Consider the following 23022-nt stretch of genomic DNA (forward strand, 5'->3'; position numbering starts at 1 on the left):
TTTAGTCCTGGATTAGACCTGGTTTAGACCTGGTTTAGTCCTGGATTAGACCTGGTTTAGTCCTGGTTTAGTCCTGGATTAGTCCTGGTTTAGTCCTGGTTTAGTCCTGGATTAGACCTGGTTTAGTCCTGGTTTAGTCCTGGTTTAGACCTGGATTAGACCTGGTTTAGTCCTGGAGCATGGCCGCACCCCCTGGCCTCCTCACCTGCAGCATGAAGGCGAGGGCAGTGGCGGGGCTCAGCAGCAGGAGGGCCCTCCTCAGCGTGTCCCTGTAGCGGTTCAGCTCCTCTGTCTTCATGGAGCTGAAGAGGCTGGAGAAGACTCTGGACACGTTCCTCTCAACGCGCTGCAGAGACACGTCCACTCCTCGTCTGGACGTCTGGTCCAGGAAGCTCTGCAGACCACGGATATCTGAGGACGCAACGGGGACATGTCTGCTCTGAGAGGACGCATCATGAGACGTTTCACCTGGACATGTCTTTATGGACCATCTCGTCCTGAACGTGTTAAATCTGATGCAAAGTTCGTTCCCTCGAGTCTTTTTCCTCTGAGACTTTTATCTTTGTGAATTTAATTAAAAGTTGCAGTTGGAGCCGATGAGTTTGAGCCACAGAACATTCTCCTCCTCCTCTGTTCTCCTCCTCCTCCTCTGTTCTCCTCCTCCTCCTCTGTTCTCCTCCTCCTCTGTTCTCCTCCTCCTCTTCTGTTCTCCTCCTCCTCTGTTCTCCTCCTCCTCTGTTCTCCTCCTCCTCTGTTCTCCTCCTCCTCCTCTGTTCTCCTCCTCCTCTGTTCTCCTCCTCCTCTGTTCTCCTCCTCCTGTTCTCCTCCTCTGTTCTCCTCCTCTGTTCTCCTCCTCCTCTGTTCTCCTCCTCCTCTGTTCTCCTCCTCCTCTGTTTCCTCCTCCTCTGTTCTCCTCCTCCTCTGTTCTCCTCCTCCTCTGTTCTCCTCCTCCTCTGTTCTCCTCCTCCTCTGTTCTCCTCCTCTCGTTCTCCTCCTCCTCTGTTCTCCTCCTCTCTGTTCTCCTCCTCTGTTCTCCTCCTCCTCTGTTCTCCTCCTCTGTTCTCCTCCTCCTGTTCTCCTCCTCCTCTGTTCTCCTCCTCTGTTCCTCCTCTGTTCCTGTTCTCCTCCTCTGTTCTCCTCCTCCTCTGTTCTCCTCCTCCTCTGTTCTCCTCCTCTGTTCTCCTCCTCCTCTGTTCTCCTCCTCCTCTGTTCTCCTCCTCTGTTCTCCTCCTCCTCTGTTCTCCTCCTCTGTTCTCCTCCTCCTCTGTTCTCCTCCTCCTCTGTTCTCCTCCTCCTCCTCTGTTCTCCTCCTCCTCTGTTCTCTTCTCCTCCTCCTCTGTTCTCCTCCTCCTCCTCTGTTCTCCTCCTCCTCTGTTCTCCTCCTCCTCCTCTCTTCTCCTCCTCCTCTGTTCTCCTCCTCCTCTGTTCTCCTCCTCCTCCTCTGTTCTCCTCCTCCTCTGTTCTCCTCCTCCTCCTCTGTTCTCCTCCTCCTCTGTTCTCCTCCTCCTCTGTTCTCCCCCTCCTCTGTTCTCCTCCTCCTCCTCTGTTCTCCTCCTCCTCTGTTTTCCTCCTCCTCTGTTCTCCTCCTCCTCTGTTCTCCTCCTCCTCCTCTGTTCTCCTCCTCCTCTGTTCTCCTCCTCCTCCTCTGTTCTCCTCCTCCTCTGTTCTCCTCCTCCTCTTTTCTCCTCCTCCTCTGTTTTCCTCCTCCTCTGTTCTCCTCCTCCTCTGTTCTCCTCTTCCTCCTCTGTTCTCCTCCTCCTCCTCTGTTCTCCTCCTACTCTGTTCTCCTCCTCCTCTGTTCTCCTCCTCCTCCTCTGTTCTCCTCCTCCTCTGTTCTCCTCCTCCTCTGTTCTCCTCCTCCTCCTCTGTTCTCCTCCTCCTCTTTTCTCCTCCTCCTCTGTTCTCCTCTTCCTCCTCTGTTCTCCCCCTCCTCCTCTGTTCTCCTCCTCCTCTGTTCTCCTCCTCCTCTGTTCTCCTCCTCCTCCTCTGTTCTCCTCCTCCTCTGTTCTCCTCCTCCTCTGTTCTCCTCCTCCTCCTCTGTTCTCCTCCTCCTCTTTTCTGCTCCTCCTCTGTTCTCCTCCTCCTCTGTTCTTCTCCTCCTCCTCTGTTCTCCTCCTCCTCTGTTCTCCTCCTCCTCTGTTCTCCTCCTCTGTTCTCCTCCTCCTCTGTTCTCCTCCTCTGTTCTCCTCCTCCTCTGTTCTCCTCCTCCTCCTCTGTTCTCCTCCTCCTCTGTTCTCCTCCTCCTCTGTTCTCCTCCTCCTCTGTTCTCCTCCTCCTCCTCTGTTCTCATCCTCCTCCTCTGTTCTCATCCTCCTCTGTTCTCCTCCTCCTCTGTTCTCCTCCTCTGTTCTCCTCCTCCTCTGTTCTCCTCCTCCTCCTCTGTTCTCCTCCTCCTCTGTTCTCCTCCTCCTCTGTTCTCCTCCTCCTCCTCTGTTCTCCTCCTCCTCCTCTGTTCTCCTCCTCCTCCTCTGTTCTCCTCCTCCTCTGTTCTCCTCCTCCTCTGTTCTCCTCCTCCTCCTCTGTTCTCCTCCTCCTCTGTTCTCCTACTCCTCTGTTCTCCTCCTCCTCTGTTCTCCTCCTCCTCTGTTTTCCCCCTCCTCTGTTCTCCTCCTCCTCTGTTCTCCTCCTCCTCCTCTGTTCTCCCCCTCCTCTGTTCTCCTCCTCCTCTTCTGTTCTCCTCCTCCTCTGTTCTCCTCCTCCTCTGTTCTCCTCCTCCTCTGTTCTCCTCCTCCTCCTCTGTTCTCCTCCTCCTCTGTTCTCCTCCTCCTCCTCTGTTCTCCTCCTCCTCTGTTCTCCTCCTCCTCTTTTCTCCTCCTCCTCCTCTGTTTTCCTCCTCCTCTGTTCTCCTCCTCCTCTGTTCTCCTCTTCCTGCTCTGTTCTCCTCCTCCTCCTCTGTTCTCCTCCTACTCTGTTCTCCTCCTCCTCTGTTCTCCTCCTCCTCCTCTGTTCTCCTCCTCCTCTGTTCTCCTCCTCCTCTGTTCTCCTCCTCCTCTTTTCTCCTCCTCCTCTGTTCTCCTCCTCCTCTGTTCTCCTCCTCCTCCTCTGTTCTCCTCCTCTGTTCTCCTCCTCCTCCTCTGTTCTCCTCCTCCTCTTTTCTCCTCCTCCTCTGTTCTCCTCCTCCTCTGTTCTCCTCCTCCTCCTCTGTTCTCCTCCTCCTCTGTTCTCCTCCTCCTCTGTTCTCCTCCTCCTCCTCTGTTCTCCTCCTCCTCTGTTCTCCTCTTCCTCCTCTGTTCTCCTCCTCCTCCTCTGTTCTCCACCTCCTCTGTTCTCCTCCTCCTCTGTTCTCCTCCTCCTCCTCTGTTCTCCTCCTCCTCTGTTCTCCTCCTCCTCTTTTCTCCCCCTCCTCCTCTGTTTTCCTCCTCCTCTGTTTTCCTCCTCCTCCTCTGTTCTCCTCCTCCTCTGTTCTCCTCCTCCTCTGTTCTCCTCCTCCTCCTCTGTTCTCCTCCTCCTCTGTTCTCCTCCTCCTCTGTTCTCCTCCTCCTCCTCTGTTCTCCTCCTCCTCTTTTCTCCCCCTCCTCCTCTGTTCTCCTCCTCCTCTGTTCTCCTCCTCTTCTGTTCTCCTCCTCCTCTGTTCTCCTCCTCTGTTATCCTCCTCCTCTGTTCTCCTCCTCCTCTGTTCTCCTCCTCCTCCTCTCTTCTCCTCATCCTCTGTTCTCCTCCTCCTCTGTTCTCCTCCTCCTCTGTTCTCCTCCTCCCCTATTCTCCTCCTCCTCTGTTCTCCTCCTCCTCTGTTCTCCTCTTCCTCCTCTGTTCTCCTCCTCCTCCTCTGTTCTCCACCTCCTCTGTTCTCCTCCTCCTCTGTTCTCCTCCTCCTCTGTTCTCCTCCTCCTCCTCTGTTCTCCTCCTCCTCTGTTCTCCACCTCCTCTGTTCTCCTCATCCTCTGTTCTCCTCCTCCTCTGTTCTCCTCCTCCCCTATTCTCCTCCTCCTCTGTTCTCCTCCTCCTCTGTTCTCCTCTTCCTCCTCTGTTCTCCTTCTCCTCCTCTGTTCTCCACCTCCTCTGTTTTCCTCCTCCTCTGTTCTCCTCCTCCTCCTCTGTTCTCCTCATCCTCTGTTCTCCTCCTCCCCTATTCTCCTCCTCTGTTCTCCTCCTCCTTTGTTCTCCTCCTCCTCCTCTGTTCTCCTCCTCCTCTGTTCTCCTCCTCCTCTGTTCTCCTCCTCCTCCTCTGTTCTCCTCCTCCTCTGTTCTCCTCCTCCTCTGTTCTCCTCCTCCTCCTCCTCTGTTCTCCTCCTCCTCTGTTCTCCTCCTCCTCTGTTCTCCTCCTCCTCCTCTGTTCTCCTCCTCCTCTGTTCTCCTCCTCTGTTCTCCTCCTCCTCTGTTCTCCTCCTCCTCTGTTCTCCTCCTCTGTTCTCCTCCTCCTCTGTTCTCCTCCTCCTCCTCTGTTCTCCTCCTCCTCTGTTCTCCTCCTCCTCTGTTCTCCTCCTCCTCTGTTCTCCTCCTCCTCCTCTGTTCTCATCCTCCTCTGTTCTCCTCCTCCTCTGTTCTCCTCCTCCTCCTCTGTTCTCCTCCTCCTCTGTTCTCCTCCTCCTCCTCTGTTCTCATCCTCCTCTGTTCTCCTCCTCCTCTGTTCTCCTCCTCCTCCTCTGTTCTCCTCCTCCTCTGTTCTCATCCTCCTCTGTTCTCCTCCTCCTCTGTTCTCCTCCTCCTCCTCTGTTCTCCTCCTCCTCTGTTCTCCTCCTCCTCTGTTCTCCTCCTCCTCCTCTGTTCTCCTCCTCCTCTTTTCTCCTCCTCCTCTGTTCTCCTCCTCCTCTGTTCTCCTCCTCCTCCTCTGTTCTCCTCCTCTGTTCTCCTCCTCCTCCTCTGTTCTCCTCCTCCTCTTTTCTCCTCCTCCTCTGTTCTCCTCCTCCTCTGTTCTCCTCCTCCTCCTCTGTTCTCCTCCTCCTCTGTTCTCCTCCTCCTCTGTTCTCCTCCTCCTCCTCTGTTCTCCTCCTCCTCTGTTCTCCTCTTCCTCCTCTGTTCTCCTCCTCCTCCTCTGTTCTCCACCTCCTCTGTTCTCCTCCTCCTCTGTTCTCCTCCTCCTCCTCTGTTCTCCTCCTCCTCTGTTCTCCTCCTCCTCTTTTCTCCCCCTCCTCCTCTGTTTTCCTCCTCCTCTGTTTTCCTCCTCCTCCTCTGTTCTCCTCCTCCTCTGTTCTCCTCCTCCTCTGTTCTCCTCCTCCTCCTCTGTTCTCCTCCTCCTCTGTTCTCCTCCTCCTCTGTTCTCCTCCTCCTCCTCTGTTCTCCTCCTCCTCTTTTCTCCCCCTCCTCCTCTGTTCTCCTCCTCCTCTGTTCTCCTCCTCTTCTGTTCTCCTCCTCCTCTGTTCTCCTCCTCTGTTATCCTCCTCCTCTGTTCTCCTCCTCCTCTGTTCTCCTCCTCCTCCTCTGTTCTCCTCATCCTCTGTTCTCCTCCTCCTCTGTTCTCCTCCTCCTCTGTTCTCCTCCTCCCCTATTCTCCTCCTCCTCTGTTCTCCTCCTCCTCTGTTCTCCTCTTCCTCCTCTGTTCTCCTCCTCCTCCTCTGTTCTCCACCTCCTCTGTTCTCCTCCTCCTCTGTTCTCCTCCTCCTCTGTTCTCCTCCTCCTCCTCTGTTCTCCTCCTCCTCTGTTCTCCACCTCCTCTGTTCTCCTCATCCTCTGTTCTCCTCCTCCTCTGTTCTCCTCCTCCCCTATTCTCCTCCTCCTCTGTTCTCCTCCTCCTCTGTTCTCCTCTTCCTCCTCTGTTCTCCTTCTCCTCCTCTGTTCTCCACCTCCTCTGTTCTCCTCCTCCTCTGTTCTCCTCCTCCTCCTCTGTTCTCCTCTTCCTCTGTTCTCCTCCTCCCCTATTCTCCTCCTCTGTTCTCCTCCTCCTTTGTTCTCCTCCTCCTCCTCTGTTCTCCTCCTCCTCTGTTCTCCTCCTCCTCTGTTCTCCTCCTCCTCCTCTGTTCTCCTCCTCCTCTGTTCTCCTCCTCCTCTGTTCTCCTCCTCCTCCTCTGTTCTCCACCTCCTCTGTTCTCCTCCTCCTCTGTTCTCCTCCTCCTCTGTTCTCCTTCTCCTCCTCTGTTCTCCTCATCCTCTGTTCTCCTCCTCCCCTATTCTCCTCCTCCTCTGTTCTCCTCCTCCTTTGTTCTCCTCCTCCTCCTCTGTTCTCCTCCTCCTCTGTTCTCCTCCTCCTCTGTTCTCCTCCTCCTCTGTTCTCCTCCTCCTCTGTTCTCCTCCTCCTCCTCTGTTCTCCTCCTCCTCTGTTCTCCTCTGTTCTCCTCCTCCTCTGTTCTCCTCCTCCTCTGTTCTCCTCCTCTGTTCTCCTCCTCCTCTGTTCTCCTCCTCCTCCTCTGTTCTCCTCCTCCTCTGTTCTCCTCCTCCTCTGTTCTCCTCCTCCTCCTCTGTTCTCATCCTCCTCTGTTCTCCTCCTCCTCTGTTCTCCTCCTCCTCCTCTGTTCTCCTCCTCTGTTCTCCTCCTCCTCTGTTCTCCTCCTCCTCTGTTCTCCTCCTCCTCTGTTCTCCTCATCCTCTGTTCTCCTCCTCCTCTGTTCTCCTCCTCCTCTGTTCTCCTCCTCCCCTATTCTCCTCCTCCTCTGTTCTCCTCCTCCTCTGTTCTCCTCTTCCTCCTCTGTTCTCCTCCTCCTCCTCTGTTCTCCACCTCCTCTGTTCTCCTCCTCCTCTGTTCTCCTCCTCCTCTGTTCTCCTCCTCCTCCTCTGTTCTCCTCCTCCTCTGTTCTCCACCTCCTCTGTTCTCCTCATCCTCTGTTCTCCTCCTCCTCTGTTCTCCTCCTCCTCTGTTCTCCTCCTCCCCTATTCTCCTCCTCCTCTGTTCTCCTCCCCCTCTGTTCTCCTCTTCCTCCTCTGTTCTCCTCCTCCTCCTCTGTTCTCCACCTCCTCTGTTCTCCTCCTCCTCTGTTCTCCTCCTCCTCTGTTCTCCTCCTCCTCCTCTGTTCTCCTCATCCTCTGTTCTCCTCCTCCCCTATTCTCCTCCTCCTCTGTTCTCCTCCTCCTTTGTTCTCCTCCTCCTCCTCTGTTCTCCTCCTCCTCTGTTCTCCTCCTCCTCTGTTCTCCTCCTCCTCTGTTCTCCTCCTCCTCTGTTCTCCTCCTCCTCCTCTGTTCTCCTCCTCCTCTGTTCTCCTCCTCCTCTGTTCTCCTCCTCCTCTGTTCTCCTCCTCCTCCTCTGTTCTCCTCCTCCTCTGTTCTCCTCCTCCTCTGTTCTCCTCCTCCTAGCTAGCGTAGCACGTTAGCAACAGCTGTTTCCTGTTCATGGCACTCGCTTTGTCAAGAGCCACAATCTGATATTTCCAGGTCATGAAGCGTCTTACATTAGCATTAGCATTAGCATGACATAAAGAGAGGTTCAAACTTCACGCCCCTCACATACACTAGCTTTAGCCACGCCCCTCACATACACTAGCTTTAGCCACGCCCCTCACATACACTAGCTTTAGCCACGCCCCTCACATACACTAGCTTTAGCCACGCCCCTCACACACACTAGCTTTAGCCACGCCCCTCACATACACTACCTTTAGCCACGCCCCTCACATACAGTAGCTTTAGCCACGCCCCTCACACACACTACCTTTAGCCACGCCCCTCACACACACTACCTTTAGCCACGCCCCTCACACACACTAGCTTTAGCCACGCCCCTCACATACACTAGCTTTAGCCACGCCCCTCACATACACTAGCTTTAGCCACGCCCCTCACATACACTACCTTTAGCCACGCCCCTCAAACACACTAGCTTTAGCCACGCCCCTCACATACACTACCTTTAGCCACGCCCCTCACATACAGTAGCTTTAGCCACGCCCCTCACACACACTACCTTTAGCCACGCCCCTCACACACACTAGCTTTAGCCACGCCCCTCACATACACTAGCTTTAGCCACGCCCCTCACATACACTAGCTTTAGCCACGCCCCTCAAACACACTAGCTTTAGCCACGCCCCTCACACACACTAGCTTTAGCCACGCCCCTCACATACACTACCTTTAGCCACGCCCCTCACATACACTAGCTTTAGCCACGCCCCTCACATACACTACCTTTAGCCACGCCCCTCACACACACTAGCTTTAGCCACGCCCCTCACACACACTAGCTTTAGCCACGCCCCTCACATACACTAGCTTTAGCCACGCCCCTCACATACACTAGCTTTAGCCACGCCCCTCACACACACTAGCTTTAGCCACGCCCCTCACACACACTAGCTTTAGCCACGCCCCTCACTCACACACTGGAATTACTAAACGTCTTTTTGCATCTACTTGTGTGACGCCGGTTCAGTCCGTGGGGGGACGTGGGGGGACGTGGGGGGACGTGGGGGGACGTGGGGGGACGTGGGGGGACGTGGGGGGACGTGGGGGGACGTGGATATTTCATGAGGCGACTTTGGCGGAGGTTAAAACAGAATCCGGGATGAAAAGCGAGTCTGAGTTTGAAGCGAGTCGAGTTCAGTTTGAGAAGGAGGAAAATGACCAGAATCAAGAAGAATACAAGTACTGCATCGTAATAGTCAGTGAGGTACAAGTACTGCATCGTAATAGTCAGTGAGGTACAAGTACTGCATCGTAATAGTCGGTGAGGTACAAGTACTGCATCGTAGTAGTCGGTGAAGTACAAGTACTGCATCGTAGTAGTCAGTGAGGTACAAGTACTGCATTGTAGTAGTCGGTTTGGTACAAGTACTGCATCGTAGTAGTCGGAGAAGTACAAGTACTGCATCGTAGTAGTCAGCGAGGTACAAGTACTGCATCGTAGTAGTCGGTGAGGTACAAGTACTTCATCGTAGTATTCGGTGAGGTACAAGTACTGCATCGTAGTAGTCAGTGAGGTACAAGTACTGCATCGTAGTAGTCGGTGAAGTACAAGTACTGCATCGTAGTAGTCAGTGAGGTACAAGTACTGCATCGTAGTAGTCAATGAGGTACAAGTACTGCATCGTAGTAGTCAGTGAGGTACAAGTACTGCATCATAGTAGTCAGTGAGGTACAAGTACTGCATCGTAGTAGTCAGTGAGGTACAAGTACTTCATCGTAGTAGTCAGTGAGGTACAAGTACTGCATCGTAATAGTCAGTGAGGTACAAGTACTGCATCGTAATAGTCGGTGAGGTACAAGTACTGCATCGTAGTAGTCGGTGAAGTACAAGTACTGCATCGTAGTAGTCAGTGAGGTACAAGTACTGCATCGTAGTAGTCGGTTTGGTACAAGTACTGCATCGTAGTAGTCGGAGAAGTACAAGTACTGCATCGTAGTAGTCAGTGAGGTACAAGTACTGCATCGTAGTAGTCAATGAGGTACAAGTACTGCATCGTAGTAGTCAGTGAGGTACAAGTACTGCATCGTAGTAGTCAGTGAGGTACAAGTACTGGATCGTAGTAGTCAGTGAGGTACAAGTACTTCATCGTAGTAGTCAGTGAGGTACAAGTACTGCATCGTAGTAGTCAGTGAGGTACAAGTACTTCATTGTAGTAGTCAGTGAGGTACAAGTACTGCATCGTAGTAGTCAGTGAGGTACAAGTACTGCATCGTAGTAGTCAGTGAGGTACAAGTACTGCATGGTAGTAGTCGGTGAGGTACAAGTACTGCATCGTAGTAGTCAGTGAGGTACAAGTACTGCATGGTAGTAGTCGGTGAGGTACAAGTACTGCATCGTAGTAGTCAGTGAGGTACAAGTACTGCATGGTAGTAGTTGGTGAGGTACAAGTACTGCATCGTAGTAGTCGGTGAAGTACAAGTACTGCATCGTAGTAGTCAGTGAGGTACAAGTACTGCATCGTAGTAGTCGGTGAGGTACAAGTACTGCATCGTAGTAGTCGGCGAGGTACAAGTACTGCATCGTAGTAGTCGGTGAAGTACAAGTACTGCATCGTAGTAGTCTGTGAGGTACAAGTACTGCATCGTAGTAGTCAATGAGGTACAAGTACTGCATCGTAGTAGTGAGTGAGGTACAAGTACTGCATCGTAGTAGTCAGTGAAGTACAAGTACTGCATCGTAGTAGTCAGTGAGGTACAAGTACTGCATCGTAGTAGTCAGTGAGGTACAAGTACTTCATCGTAGTAGTCAGTGAGGTACAAGTACTGCATCGTAGTAGTCAGTGAGGTACAAGTACTGCATCGTAGTAGTCAGTGAGGTACAAGTACTGCATGGTAGTAGTCGGTGAGGTACAAGTACTGCATCGTAGTAGTCAGTGAGGTACAAGTACTGCATGGTAGTAGTCGGTGAGGTACAAGTACTGCATGGTAGTAGTCGGTGAGGTACAAGTACTGCATGGTAGTAGTCGGTGAGGTACAAGTACTGCATGGTAGTAGTCGGTGAGGTACAAGTACTGCATCGTAGTAGTCGGTGAGGTACAAGTACTGCATGGTAGTAGTCGGTGAGGTACAAGTACTGCATCGTAGTAGTCGGTGAGGTACAAGTACTGCATCGTAGTAGTCAGCGAGGTAAAAGTACTGCATCGTAGTAGTCGGTGAGGTACAAGTACTTCATTGTAGTATTCGGTGAGGTACAAGTACTGCATCGTAGTAGTCAGTGAGGTACAAGTACTGCATCGTAGTAGTCGGTGAGGTACAAGTACTGCATGGTAGTAGTCGGTGAGGTACAAGTACTGCATCGTAGTAGTCGGTGAGGTACAAGTACTGCATCGTAGTAGTCGCGAGGTACAAGTACTGCATCGTAGTAGTCGGTGAAGTACAAGTACTGCATCGTAGTAGTCAGCGAGGTACAAGTACTGCATCGTAGTAGTCGGTGAGGTACAAGTACTTCATTGTAGTATTCGGTGAGGTACAAGTACTGCATCGTAGTAGTCAGTGAGGTACAAGTACTGCATCGTAGTAGTCAGCAAGGTACAAGTACTGCATCGTAGTAGTCGGCGAGGTACAAGTACTTCATCGTAGTAGTCGGTGAGGTACAAGTACTGCATCGTAGTAGTCAGTGAGGTACAAGTACTGCATCGTAGTAGTCAGCAAGGTACAAGTACTGCATCGTAGTAGTCGGTGAGGTACAAGTACTTCATCGTAGTAGTCGGTGAGGTACAAGTACTGCATCGTAGTAGTCGGAGAAGTACAAGTACTGCATCGTAGTAGTCAGCGAGGTACAAGTACTGCATCGTAGTAGTCGGTGAGGTACAAGTACTTCATCGTAGTATTCGGTGAGGTACAAGTACTGCATCGTAGTAGTCAGTGAGGTACAAGTACTGCATCGTAGTAGTCGGTGAGGTACAAGTACTGCATCGTAGTAGTCGGTGAAGTACAAGTACTGCATCGTAGTAGTCGGTGAGGTACAAGTACTGCATCGTAGTAGTCAATGAGGTACAAGTACTGCATCGTAGTAGTCAGTGAGGTACAAGTACTGCATCGTAGTAGTCAGTGAGGTACAAGTACTGCATCGTAGTAGTCAGTGAGGTACAAGTACTTCATCGTAGTAGTCAGTGAGGTACAAGTACTGTATCGTAGTAGTCAGTGAGGTACAAGTACTTCATCGTAGTAGTCAGTGAGGTACAAGTACTGCATCGTAGTAGTCAGTGAGGTACAAGTACTGCATCGTAGTAGTCAGTGAGGTACAAGTACTGCATGGTAGTAGTCGGTGAGGTACAAGTACTGCATCGTAGTAGTCAGTGAGGTACAAGTACTGCATGGTAGTAGTCGGTGAGGTACAAGTACTGCATCGTAGTAGTCAGTGAGGTACAAGTACTGCATGGTAGTAGTTGGTGAGGTACAAGTACTGCATCGTAGTAGTCGGTGAAGTACAAGTACTGCATCGTAGTAGTCAGTGAGGTACAAGTACTGCATCGTAGTAGTCAGTGAGGTACAAGTACTGCATCGTAGTAGTCGGTGAGGTACAAGTACTGCATCGTAGTAGTCGGTGAAGTACAAGTACTGCATCGTAGTAGTCAGTGAGGTACAAGTACTGCATCGTAGTAGTCAGTGAGGTACAAGTACTGCATCGTAGTAGTCAGTGAGGTACAAGTACTGCATCGTAGTAGTCAGTGAGGTACAAGTACTGCATCGTAGTAGTCGGTGAGGTACAAGTACTTCATTGTAGTATTCGGTGAGGTACAAGTACTGCATCGTAGTAGTCAGTGAGGTACAAGTACTGCATCGTAGTAGTCGGCGAGGTACAAGTACTTCATCGTAGTAGTCGGTGAGGTACAAGTACTGCATCGTAGTAGTCTGTGAGGTACAAGTACTGCATCGTAGTAGTCAGCGAGGTACAAGTACTGCATCGTAGTAGTCGGTGAGGTACAAGTACTTCATCGTAGTAGTCGGTGAGGTACAAGTACTGCATCGTAGTAGTCAGTGAGGTACAAGTACTGTATCGTAGTAGTCAGTGAGGTACAAGTACTTCATTGTAGTAGTCGGTGAGGTACAAGTACTGCATCGTAGTAGTCAGTGAGGTACAAGTACTGCATGGTAGTAGTCGGTGAGGTACAAGTACTGCATCGTAGTAGTCAGTGAGGTACAAGTACTGCATGGTAGTAGTTGGTGAGGTACAAGTACTGCATCGTAGTAGTCGGTGAAGTACAAGTACTGCATCGTAGTATTCGGTGAGGTACAAGTACTGCATCGTAGTAGTCAGCGAGGTACAAGTACTGCATCGTAGTAGTCGGCGAGGTACAAGTACTTCATCGTAGTAGTCGGTGAGGTACAAGTACTGCATCGTAGTAGTCAGTGAGGTACAAGTACTGCATCGTAGTAGTCAGTGAGGTACAAGTACTGCATCGTAGTAGTCGGTGAGGTACAAGTACTTCATTGTAGTATTCGGTGAGGTACAAGTACTGCATCGTAGTAGTCAGCGAGGTACAAGTACTGCATCGTAGTAGTCGGCGAGGTACAAGTACTTCATCGTAGTAGTCGGTGAGGTACAAGTACTGCATCGTAGTAGTCTGTGAGGTACAAGTACTGCATCGTAGTAGTCGGTGAGGTACAAGTACTGCATCGTAGTAGTCGGTGAGGTACAAGCACTGCATCGTAGTAGTCGGTGAAGTACAAGTACTGCATCGTAGTAGTCAGTGAGGTACAAGTACTGCATCGTAGTAGTCAATGAGGTACAAGTACTGCATCGTAGTAGTCGGTGAGGTACAAGTACTGCATCGTAGTAGTCGGTGAGGTACGTGAGGACGTGAAGTGAAAGTGTGGTAACAGTGACACAGAACAACCTGCTCCAGACGTGTTTCTCTCTCTTTAAACCTGATGTGATGTTACACAGTGTGACTTTAGAACCTGTTTCCATGACGATGCCTCCTCACAAACAGCTCTGAACCCTCTGAAAGAGACTAAACCAGGTCTAAACCAGGTCTAAACCAGGTCCAAACCAGGTCTAAACCAGGTCTAAACCAGGACTAAACCAGGACTAAACCAGGTCCAAACCAGGACTAAACCAGGACTAAACCAGGTCTAAACCAGGTCTAAACTAGGTCTAAACCAGGACTAAACCAGGTCCAAACCAGGTCTAAACCAGGTCTAAACCAGGTCTAAACCAGGACTAAACCAGGTCCAAACCAGGTCTAAACCAGGTCTAAACCAGGACTAAACCAGGACTAAACCAGGTCTAAACCAGGACTAAACCAGGACTAAACCAGGTCCAAACCAGGACTAAACCAGGACTAAACCAGGTCTAAACCAGGTCTAAACTAGGTCTAAACCAGGACTAAACTAAGCTCTGAACATGGACCAGATGAGAAGAGCTTTGGCCGTTACATGTTTCTTTTGTTCCATCTTTATTCCCTCGAATCTGTTTCTCCTTTAGAGCTCGTGATGCTCTCGTCGTCCGGAGGGAAAACGCCGCTTCTGTCGTGGGCGTTTCTTCCAGTTATGATCGTTTTTCTCGTTCCTTTTCATGACGAAGAGCGTTTTGTTTCCGCACAAACCTCCGGGCGATAAACACGAGCGGGAGAAAGTGGTTTGTGGAGGAAACGCCGCGTTCAGTGGACGATTCTGAGCGTCTGAGCGGCTCTGAGTTTCATCATTTGATCAAAAAACTGTTATTTTAAAGTGAAGCTGCAAAAACCCCGATTCTGTGACTAAACCAGGTCTAAACCAGGACTAAACCAGGTCTAAACCAGGTCTAAACCAGGACTAAACCAGGTCTAAACCAGGTCTAAACCAGGACTAAACCAGGTCTAAACCAGGACTAAACCAGGTCTAAACCAGGACTAAACCAGGACTAAACCAGGACTAAACCAGGACTAAACAACGGCCGATGCTGATAAGGGAATGGAGAGCGAGGTCTACAAGAGAAAAGGCCTTGTGGGAAAGGAGACAAGGAGGTGCTCTGCGTTTTTAAAGTCAGTTCACCTTCAGCAGCTGAAGGTTCTGGAGACGTGAGATGTGATGTCATCGCTTCAAATCATTTCAAACAAATACATGTTGTTCTCGAGTGTGGACCTCCCCCCGCTCCTCCCCCTGCTCCTCCCCCCTGCTCCTCCCCCCTGCTCCTCCCCCCGCTCCTCCCACCTGCTCCTCCCCCCGCTCCTCCCCCCTGCTCCTCCCCCTGCTCCTCCCCCTACTCCTCCCCCTGCTCCTCCCCCCTGCTCCTCCCCCCTGCTCCTCCCCCTGCTCCTCCCCCCGCTCCTCCCCCATCCTCCCTCTTCCACCCACCACATGTGACCCCAAAAACAAACAGTATAGGTGACAGGTGAGTGACAGGTGAGTGGCAGGTGACAGGTGAGTGACAGGTGAGTGACAGGTGAGTCACATGGCCCCTCCCCAGGCCCAGGCCGCCTCCCTCACCGTAGTCCATGTCGTAGAACACGATGAACTTCTTCCAGCCGAGCTCCTGCACCAGGCTGAGCATGACGTGGTTGAGTTTGACGGGCGGGCGAGCGGCGAGCGTGTACCTGGGCCCGCCCCCGCCCCTGCCGCCGCCCCCGCCGCCGCCGCCGTTGAACCTGCAGGCCGTGCGAGGCGAGCCGTCGCTGCTGCGCTGGATGAACAGGTGAGGGATGTGCATGGCGTCCGTCAGACTCTGGAGGGCGCTGGCCGACGCGCAGCCGGTGGACGACACCAGCGCCAGGATGCCCTGGTTCATCAGCTCACAGGCTGAAACACACCAGAGACGTTTCAGCCACACATTTCAACACTAAATGAAATAAAAAACAGATATAAAACTATAACCAAAGTGGATATTTTTGTCAAATGATTAAACACAAAAGACTAAACACAACGTCTAAGAAACTCGTCTGAACACGAAGCAACGTGAGACTTAAAACTTGGATTTAGTCGACTCAATGAACTAAAATGACCTTTTAGAAGACGTCCATTTCACACCGTCGTTCTGGACACATTTCTCTGACTTTGAAGTACGAGATCGTGTCTTTTGGGAGCGTTTCATCCGCTTCAGCCTAAAACCTGCTGTGGTGAGCACGCAGTCGTAATGAAGGAGATCTGAGTTAGAAATGGAGCTGAAATCAGCACCGGACAGCTCCAGAAGTCATGTTTGATGACCCGACATGATCCAGAGCTTTTCTCCAGACGTGAATGTAGCGGTTTGTCCCGAGCTCAGCGTTTTGTCTCGTGCGTCGCCGATAATGAACCTGTTTGTGTTTCAATTCTATCTATTTTTCATAAAGCGACGACGAGAGCGAGACACTTTTAGCACCGCGTTCATCCCAGGACTAAACCAGGTCTAAAGCAGGACTAAACCAGGTCTAAACCAGGTCTAAAGCAGGTCAAAACCAGGTCTAAACCAGGACTAAACCAGGACTAAACCAGGTCTAAAGCAGGACTAAACCAGGACTAAACCAGGACTAAAGCAGGTCTAAAGCAGGTCTAAAGCAGGTCTAAACCAGGACTAAACCAGGACTAAACCAGGTCTAAAGCAGGTCTAAACCAGGACTAAACCAGGAGTAAACCAGGACTAAACCACTCTCTTCTTCTGGTCCTAATCCTCTGCTTCTCTCCGAGTCCGGCTTGACCGACCCTGGCTCTGGCCCCGTGTCGTCTCATCGATCCTCGCGCTCTCGTTTGGCCCCAGAGTCTCGTGGAGCAGATCCAGAGCCGGATTATGGATTATGGACATGATGGAAACGATAACGCGAGGATTGTGGGGTTTATCGCAGAGAAACAGACGCACATTCTCACGCTCGACTCAGAACGTGTTGTTATGACGGACACGATCGGATTTAGAGCCGTTTACTTCATTCTTTATATTATTCTGAATCTTTTAAAGCAGAAAAAACCTGCTAAAGCTGCTTCTCATTGTTGTCCTGGGCTCAGGACAGGTGCACTGTGGGTAATGTGGGAGGGGCCGATGGAGAGGTGCACTGTGGGTAATGTGGGAGGGGCCGATGGAGAGGTGCACTGTGGGTAATGTGGGAGGGGCCGATGGAGAGGTGCACTGTGGGTAATGTGGGAGGGGCCGATGGAGAGGTGCACTGTGGGTAATGTGGGAGGGGCCGATGGAGAAGTGCACTCTGGGTAATGTGGGAGGGGCCGATGGAGAGGTGCACTGTGGGTAATGTGGGAGGGGCCGATGGAGAGGTGCACTCTGGGTAATGTGGGAGGGGCCGATGGAGAGGTGCACTGTGGGTAATGTGGGAGGGGCCGATGGAGAGGTGCACTGTGGGTAATGTGGGAGGGGCCGATGGAGAGGTGCACTCTGGGTAATGTGGGAGGGGCCGATGGAGAGGTGCACTCTGGGTAATGTGGGAGGGGCCAATGGAGTCCCACAGCCTGACCCTGTCCCACACTGGTCCTGACCCTGTCCCACACTGGTCCTGACCCTGTCCCAAACTGGTCATGACCCTGTCCCACACTGGTCCTGACCCTGTCCCACACTGGTCCTGACCCTGTCCCACACTGGTCCTGACCCTGTCCCACACTGGTCCTGACCCTGTCCGACACTGGTCCTGACCCTGTCCCACACTGGTCCTGACCCTGTCCCACACTGGTCCTGATCCTGTCCCACACTGGTCCTGACCCTGTCCCACACTGGTCCTGACCCTGTCCCACACTGGTCCTGACCCTGTCCCACACTGGTCCTGACCCTGTCCCACACTGGTCATGACCCTGTCCCACACTGGTCCTGACCCTGTCCCACACTGGTCATGACCCTGTCCCACACTGGTCCTGACCCTGTCCCACACTGGTCCTGACCCTGTCCCACACTGGTCCTGACCCTGTCCCACACTGGTCCTGACCCTGTCCCACACTGGTCATGACCCTGTCCCACACTGGTCCTGACCCTGTCCCACACTGGTCATGACCCTGTCCCACACTGGTCCTGACCCTGTCCCACACTGGTCCTGACCCTGTCCCACACTGGTCCATATTTAAAGAAATAATGTGCATTTTATAAATCTGAAAACACATGATTGAAACATGTGTCGCATTAACATAAATCTGCATATCATTATTAATAATCAGGACTTGCCCTTTCTTTTTTCAAAGTTCACAATTTAAATTTCGCCCCCGTCGTGAAAAACGCTTTGGAAATGTTCAGAAATCTGTGATCGTTTTAATTTATGAATAAAGTCGACCTTGTGTTGTGACCTCGTCATCGAAACCAGATTAAACATTGAACACATCCCGTGTGGTCTTACCCGGGGTCTAACCCGAGGTCTGACCCGAGGTCTGACCCGGGGTCTGACCCGAGGTCTGACCCGAGGTCTGACCCGAGGTCTGACCCGGGGTCTGACCCGAGGTCTGACCCGAGGTCTGACCCGGGGTCTGACCCGAGGTCTGACCCGGGCCCGGGGTCTGACCCGAGGTCTGACCCGGGGTCTGACCCGGGGTCTGACCCGAGGTCTGACCCGAGGTCTGACCCGGGGTTTAGACCTGGTTTATGCAACGTCTTGAGTTTGTTTAGGGAATTTATCCTTCTTGTTTAAGAAGGATAAATTAAAGCCGCAAGCGGCATCCAACGGCCCTCGCGGGCCGCCGGCCTTCCGACTCTGCGCTTTCGACTTGATAAAGATGGCGCCCTTATTGTGTGTTGAATTAAAAAAGAACTTGACAGACGGCGACACATTGGACATGGCCAATCCAGTGCAAATCAACACAAGTGTCAGTCAAATGTGCTGCTCCGCCGCACAGAGACCTTAGCACTTGGAATAAAAATATGGATAACTTTTGATGCCGCGCTTGTGTAGATGATATTTCCCAAAGTAAAGCTTGATCGGGCTATTGCCCACGGAGGAGTTTGTTAAAGTGTGAAGCGTAAATGTGGACATTTCAAAGATTTGGCGTTTTCCCATTTGTGACAGGATATTTGCAGCTCCACGGCAAAGAGACCGTACCACTTAAAATCAATTAATCAATTAAAATTTAGAGATTTTGCTGTTTTCCCATTTCTGACATATATTTGCGGGTCCGCCACACAGAGACTGTAGCACTTAGAATCAAAATATGGATATGTTTTGATGGCCCGCTTGTGTAGATGATATTCTCCAAATATGAGTTTGATCGGACAATCGCCCTAGGAGGAGTTTGTTAAAGTGTGAAGCATAAAAATGTGGTGCTTTGAGCGATATTCCCATGAGGATAACATGGGATGTTTCTGTCATCGCTACGGTTACGCCGTACAAAATATGACTTTGGCTCTCATACTTTTATGATCAGGATGGCAAATTAGAATTTTGTTCAAAATATCATGTCATTTGGAAAAACTATATTGTTTATAGGCCACTCTGAAGGCCAAATAGTCAGAATTCTGGGAAACGTTTGCGGCTCCGTCGCACAGAGACCGTAAAAGCTATCCTTAAAATTTGGATAACTTTAGATGCACCACTTGTCTAGAGGACGTACACCAATTTTGAGGTTGGTGGGCAAAACGCACTAGGAGGAGTTCGTTAAAGTGTGAAACAGAAAAATGTGGTAATTTGAGAGATTTTGCGGTTTTCCCATAAGGATAACATGGGAGGTTTCTGTCATCGCTACGACTACGCCGTAAAAATTTAGGCATTTTTGTGATTGGCTTTTGAGATCGGGACGGCAAAATAGAATTTTGGGTAAAGTTTAGACAATTTTGGTAAAACTAATTTTTGACCTTCAATGTTAATTTAAAGGTCACTCTGTAGGGGGCGCTATCGCGGCCATTTCAATTTTGTCAGCCTAAACTGGTCCAAACTAGAAAGTTTAACAACTGATTCAAATTTGGTCCTAATCGGACTGGTTTTGATCAAATGGGAGCAATTTTTAGATCTGCAATATTCCAAAATAAGTTGTCCAACTTTGCGGCTGCGCCGCACACAAACCGTAAAAGGTATCTCAAAAAATTGGATAACTTTAGATGCCCCACTTGTCCAGAGGATGTACGCCGATTTTGAAGTCGGTGGGCAAAACGCCCTATGAGGATTTCGTCAAAGTTTGACGTGAACAAAATGGCTAACACAGCGTGTTTTCATTTTCAAAGGAAGATGGCGGCCATAGGGTAAGTCTGGGGGCGTGGCCACAATAATATATTTTTTTTGTCCTCACAAGAGGAATGCGTGTCCCGAATTTCGTAGCTTTACGCCAAAGTTGACCTCGGGGCGTCTCCCATAGGTGCAATGTATTTTGACTTTTGTCGGTGGCGCTGTCGCGCCATTTTTTAACGAAAAAAAAAATGGCCCAGAAAAAATCTAATTTTTCGCCGATTCTGAATTTTGGGCAAAGTTTGGTGAGTTTTTGAGCATGTTCAGGGGGTCAAATTAGAGTTCAAAAAGCAGAAGAACAAGAAAAATAATAAAAAATATACCCGCAAGCGGCAATGATCGGCCCTCGCCACGCCGCCGCCACGCCGCCGCCACGCCGCCGCCACGCCGCCGCCACGCCGCCGCCACGCCGCCGCCACGCCGCAAGAGGAGGGGGCGCTAACGCGCCCCAATTGTCCTTTTATTACGCCTCCTGCTGAATCTGTGACGCTGTCACATGTTCTCCCCTTTGTTTTACATCAAAAAGCAATTTTATTTTGAATTCTTGGCAAAATGTGCGGCTCTGCCGCACAGACACCGTGACTCTTTGAATAAAAATGTGAATAACTTTTGATGGTCCTGAAGATGAGTCTCACCAAATTTCAGGTTAATAGGGCTGACGCCCTGAGGGGGAGGAGTTTGTGAAAGTCTAAAGTGTAAACATGTTCTGGCGATTTCCCCATTGGAATAACATGGAAGGTTTCGGTCATCGCTACGGCAACGACATAACAATTATGACATGAGTCATTGACTTTTTTGATGGGGCCAAAATTGAGTTGTGTGTCAAATTTCATATAATTTTGCGAAACTAAATATTTAACCTCCATATAAAATCTGTAGGGGGCGCTGTGGCTCCAAATTAATTTATTTCATTTCAAGTAGGTTTAGGGCAAAGAGTTTAACAACTGATTCTAATTTGACGCAATTCGGACTTTATCTGCGCAAACGGCAGAAATGTTAAATTTGGGAGATTTCTGAAATTCTTGCTACAGTTTGCGGCTTCGCCGCTCAGAGACCGTGACAGGTATCAATGTAATTTGGATAACTTTTGATGTCCCACTCCTCAGTAGCATTTTCACCAAATTTCAGCTTTTTAGGGCCAACGCCCTGGGAGGAGTTCGTAAAAGTACGACGTTTGGAAAAACTCCGAAGTCATGTTTAGCCATTTTTGAAGCAATATGGCCGACATTTGGTTGGGCGGACGGCGTTGCCGTAATAATATTTTTTACTTCTCTTGTCACCATCTATCTCTGCGCCAAATTTCATGATTCTACGATCAGATTTTTTTTGGGTCATTTCCCATCTCTCAATGCATTTTTGGTACATTTGGGGGCGCTGACGCGCCAATTTTTTTTATTTTAGAAAAGGGATGTAGAGAGGCACGATTTTAAGAGGTGTGCAAATTTTTGTGACTTTCCGTCAATGTTCACTGGGTGAAAAATAGGGGGGTTGGTCCCGAGAAGAAGAAGAAAGAAGAAAGAATAATATTCCGATTCGAAAACAATGTTTCCCATTTTTCAAATATCATAAACTATACATTTTCGGAAAGCGCTCGCGCTTTCCTACCTCATGGTGTGGGTCCCTGGTCACTGACGGGTACTTTCGTTAATTTTGAGTGGGCTCCGCCCACTTTGTGTTTTTGGCCCTCTATACAGTAATAATGTTCAATTTTTGCATTACATGTTTATATGAACGGAACATGCAAGAGATGGGGAACGTATTCGTGAGCTACTTAGCGCAAATGGGTTAGGGTTAGGGTTAGGGTTAGGGTTAAATGAGTGCTTTATATGGGGATGACGACCGCTTCGCGGTCGTTATCTCAATGTAAAATGCTCGTTTAGTGCGCACTTTTGCACGGGCTTCGCCCGTTTACAACGGTAATGTTCCATTTTCCTACTACTAATTAGTATGCACGGGGCGTGCATGAGTGAAGGAGTGCGTTAGTGAGTGTTTGGAAGTGGGCGAGCGCTTTGCGCTCGATTTCGTGCGCACTACGTGCGCACTTTCGCAGCCGTGCTTTGCACGGCCTTACGAGATTAATAGGCCTCTCGCCAGCTTGTGGCGCTCGGGCCTAAAAATAATATTTTTAGCAAAAACAATATAGCCGTTTCCACTATAACAACAAATTATACATCGTTTGAAAGCTCTAAGCCTTCCCGATGCCGCCATGGGGTGGAATCATCATTACGAGCGCTTATGCGCTCGTCACTCCCTATTCCGTCGGGATGCCCCGCCCACTCCCCATAGACTTCCATTGATTTGCGCAGATACAAGCATGGCCCATGCCTGCGGCATGGATTCTCGCGTACGGGACGATGCCAGGAGGGTTTTTGGAGGAATGCAGCGCTTCGCGCTGCTGTTGTCAACAATGAGTGAATGGGCTACGCCCGTTCACTCATTGTTGACTTTTTCTGTCATAGCAGGAGTAAGTATGCATGATCCATGCCTTCGGCATGGGCTAGTTCACTGTACTTGCCAGGGGCGACGGGGCACCAAACATGCGGGCTGCGCCCGCATGTTTGGTCAGACAGTTGCAACGCTGCCTTCGGCAGCGTTGCGGGAGCAATGGGCCCTCCGCCCTGCTGGGGCTCGGGCCTAATAAATGTGTGTTGTTTGTTTTCAGTTCAAACATCGACGTCTCCGGGGAATAAATCAGAACAAATCATGAATAATTAAAATCATGATTTACACAAGAACCTGGAGCTCATTACAACTGGTTTAGTCCAGGACTAAACCAGGACTAAAATTAAAATATGAGATGTACAAAGTTTTTCCAGTATAAGTTGGAGCTGAGTTTGCAGATTCTGTTAGAGCCACAAGGCGAATGTAAAATTCACCAGGAAATAAAACTCAAACTGAAATGAATATTTACAAGAGAGAGAGAGAGAGAGGGAGAGAGAGAGAGAGGAGGAGAGGAAGGAAACGGGTCAATAATTGTCCATATTCACCTGCGACAGTGAAACATAGATCTGACTCGTCTGCATCATGTGATACATTTTCACTGCGTGTCATGTGACCTAACAGTAGCATGTAGAGGTGGAACAGAAAGGGACCCAGGACTGACCCTTGGGGCACTCCACAGGTCAGGGTCATGTGGTCTGAGACACAAAGTACTTCCTGTCTTCCAGATTGGACTTTAACCAGTTTAGGGCGGGGCCAGTGATGCCCACCCTGTCCTCTAGTCTCTGTAAGAGGGTCCCACCCTGTCCTCTAGTCTCTGTAAGAGGGTCCCACCCTGTCCTCTAGTCCCTGTAAGAGGGTCCCACCCTGTCCTCTAGTCTCTGTAAGAGGGTCCCACCCTGTCCTCTAGTCCCTGTAAGAGGGTCCCACCCTGTCCTCTAGTCTCTGTAAGAGGGTCCCACCCTGTCCTCTAGTCTCTGTAAGAGGGTCCCACCCTGTCCTCTAGTCCCTGTAAGAGGGTCCCACCCTGTCCTCTAGTCTCTGTAAGAGGGTCCCACCCTGTCCTCTAGTCTCTGTAAGAGGGTCCCACCCTGTCCTCTAGTCCCTGTAAGAGGGTCCCACCCTGTCCTCTAGTCTCTGTAAGAGGGTCCTACCCTGTCCTCTAGTCTCTGTAAGAGGGTCCCACCCTGTCCTCTAGTCCCTGTAAGAGGGTCCCACCCTGTCCTCTAGTCTCTGTAAAAGGGTCCCACCCTGTCCTCTAGTCTCTGTAAGAGGGTCC

General features: G+C 50.6%; 1 protein-coding gene across 1 annotated transcript; it reads right to left on the minus strand.

Annotated features, from left to right (window-relative positions):
* Window positions 1-205: 205 nt before the first annotated feature.
* LOC140376650 (glutamate receptor ionotropic, delta-1-like) lies at window positions 206-15970 on the minus strand (the record flags this gene model as incomplete). Its single annotated transcript, XM_072462128.1, has 3 exons — window positions 15871-15970; window positions 14683-14991; window positions 206-411 (listed from the first exon to the last, which is right to left on the minus strand). Coding segments are annotated over exons 1-3 (615 nt in total), but the record flags the coding sequence as incomplete, so codon positions are not given.
* Between the last annotated feature and the right edge of the window lie 7052 nt (window positions 15971-23022).

Source organism: Eucyclogobius newberryi, unplaced genomic scaffold (genome assembly GCF_026437365.1).
Source record: "Eucyclogobius newberryi isolate DKJ021-1_F unplaced genomic scaffold, fEucNew1.0.hap1 SCAF_373, whole genome shotgun sequence".
Lineage (NCBI taxonomy): Eukaryota > Metazoa > Chordata > Actinopteri > Gobiiformes > Gobiidae > Eucyclogobius > Eucyclogobius newberryi.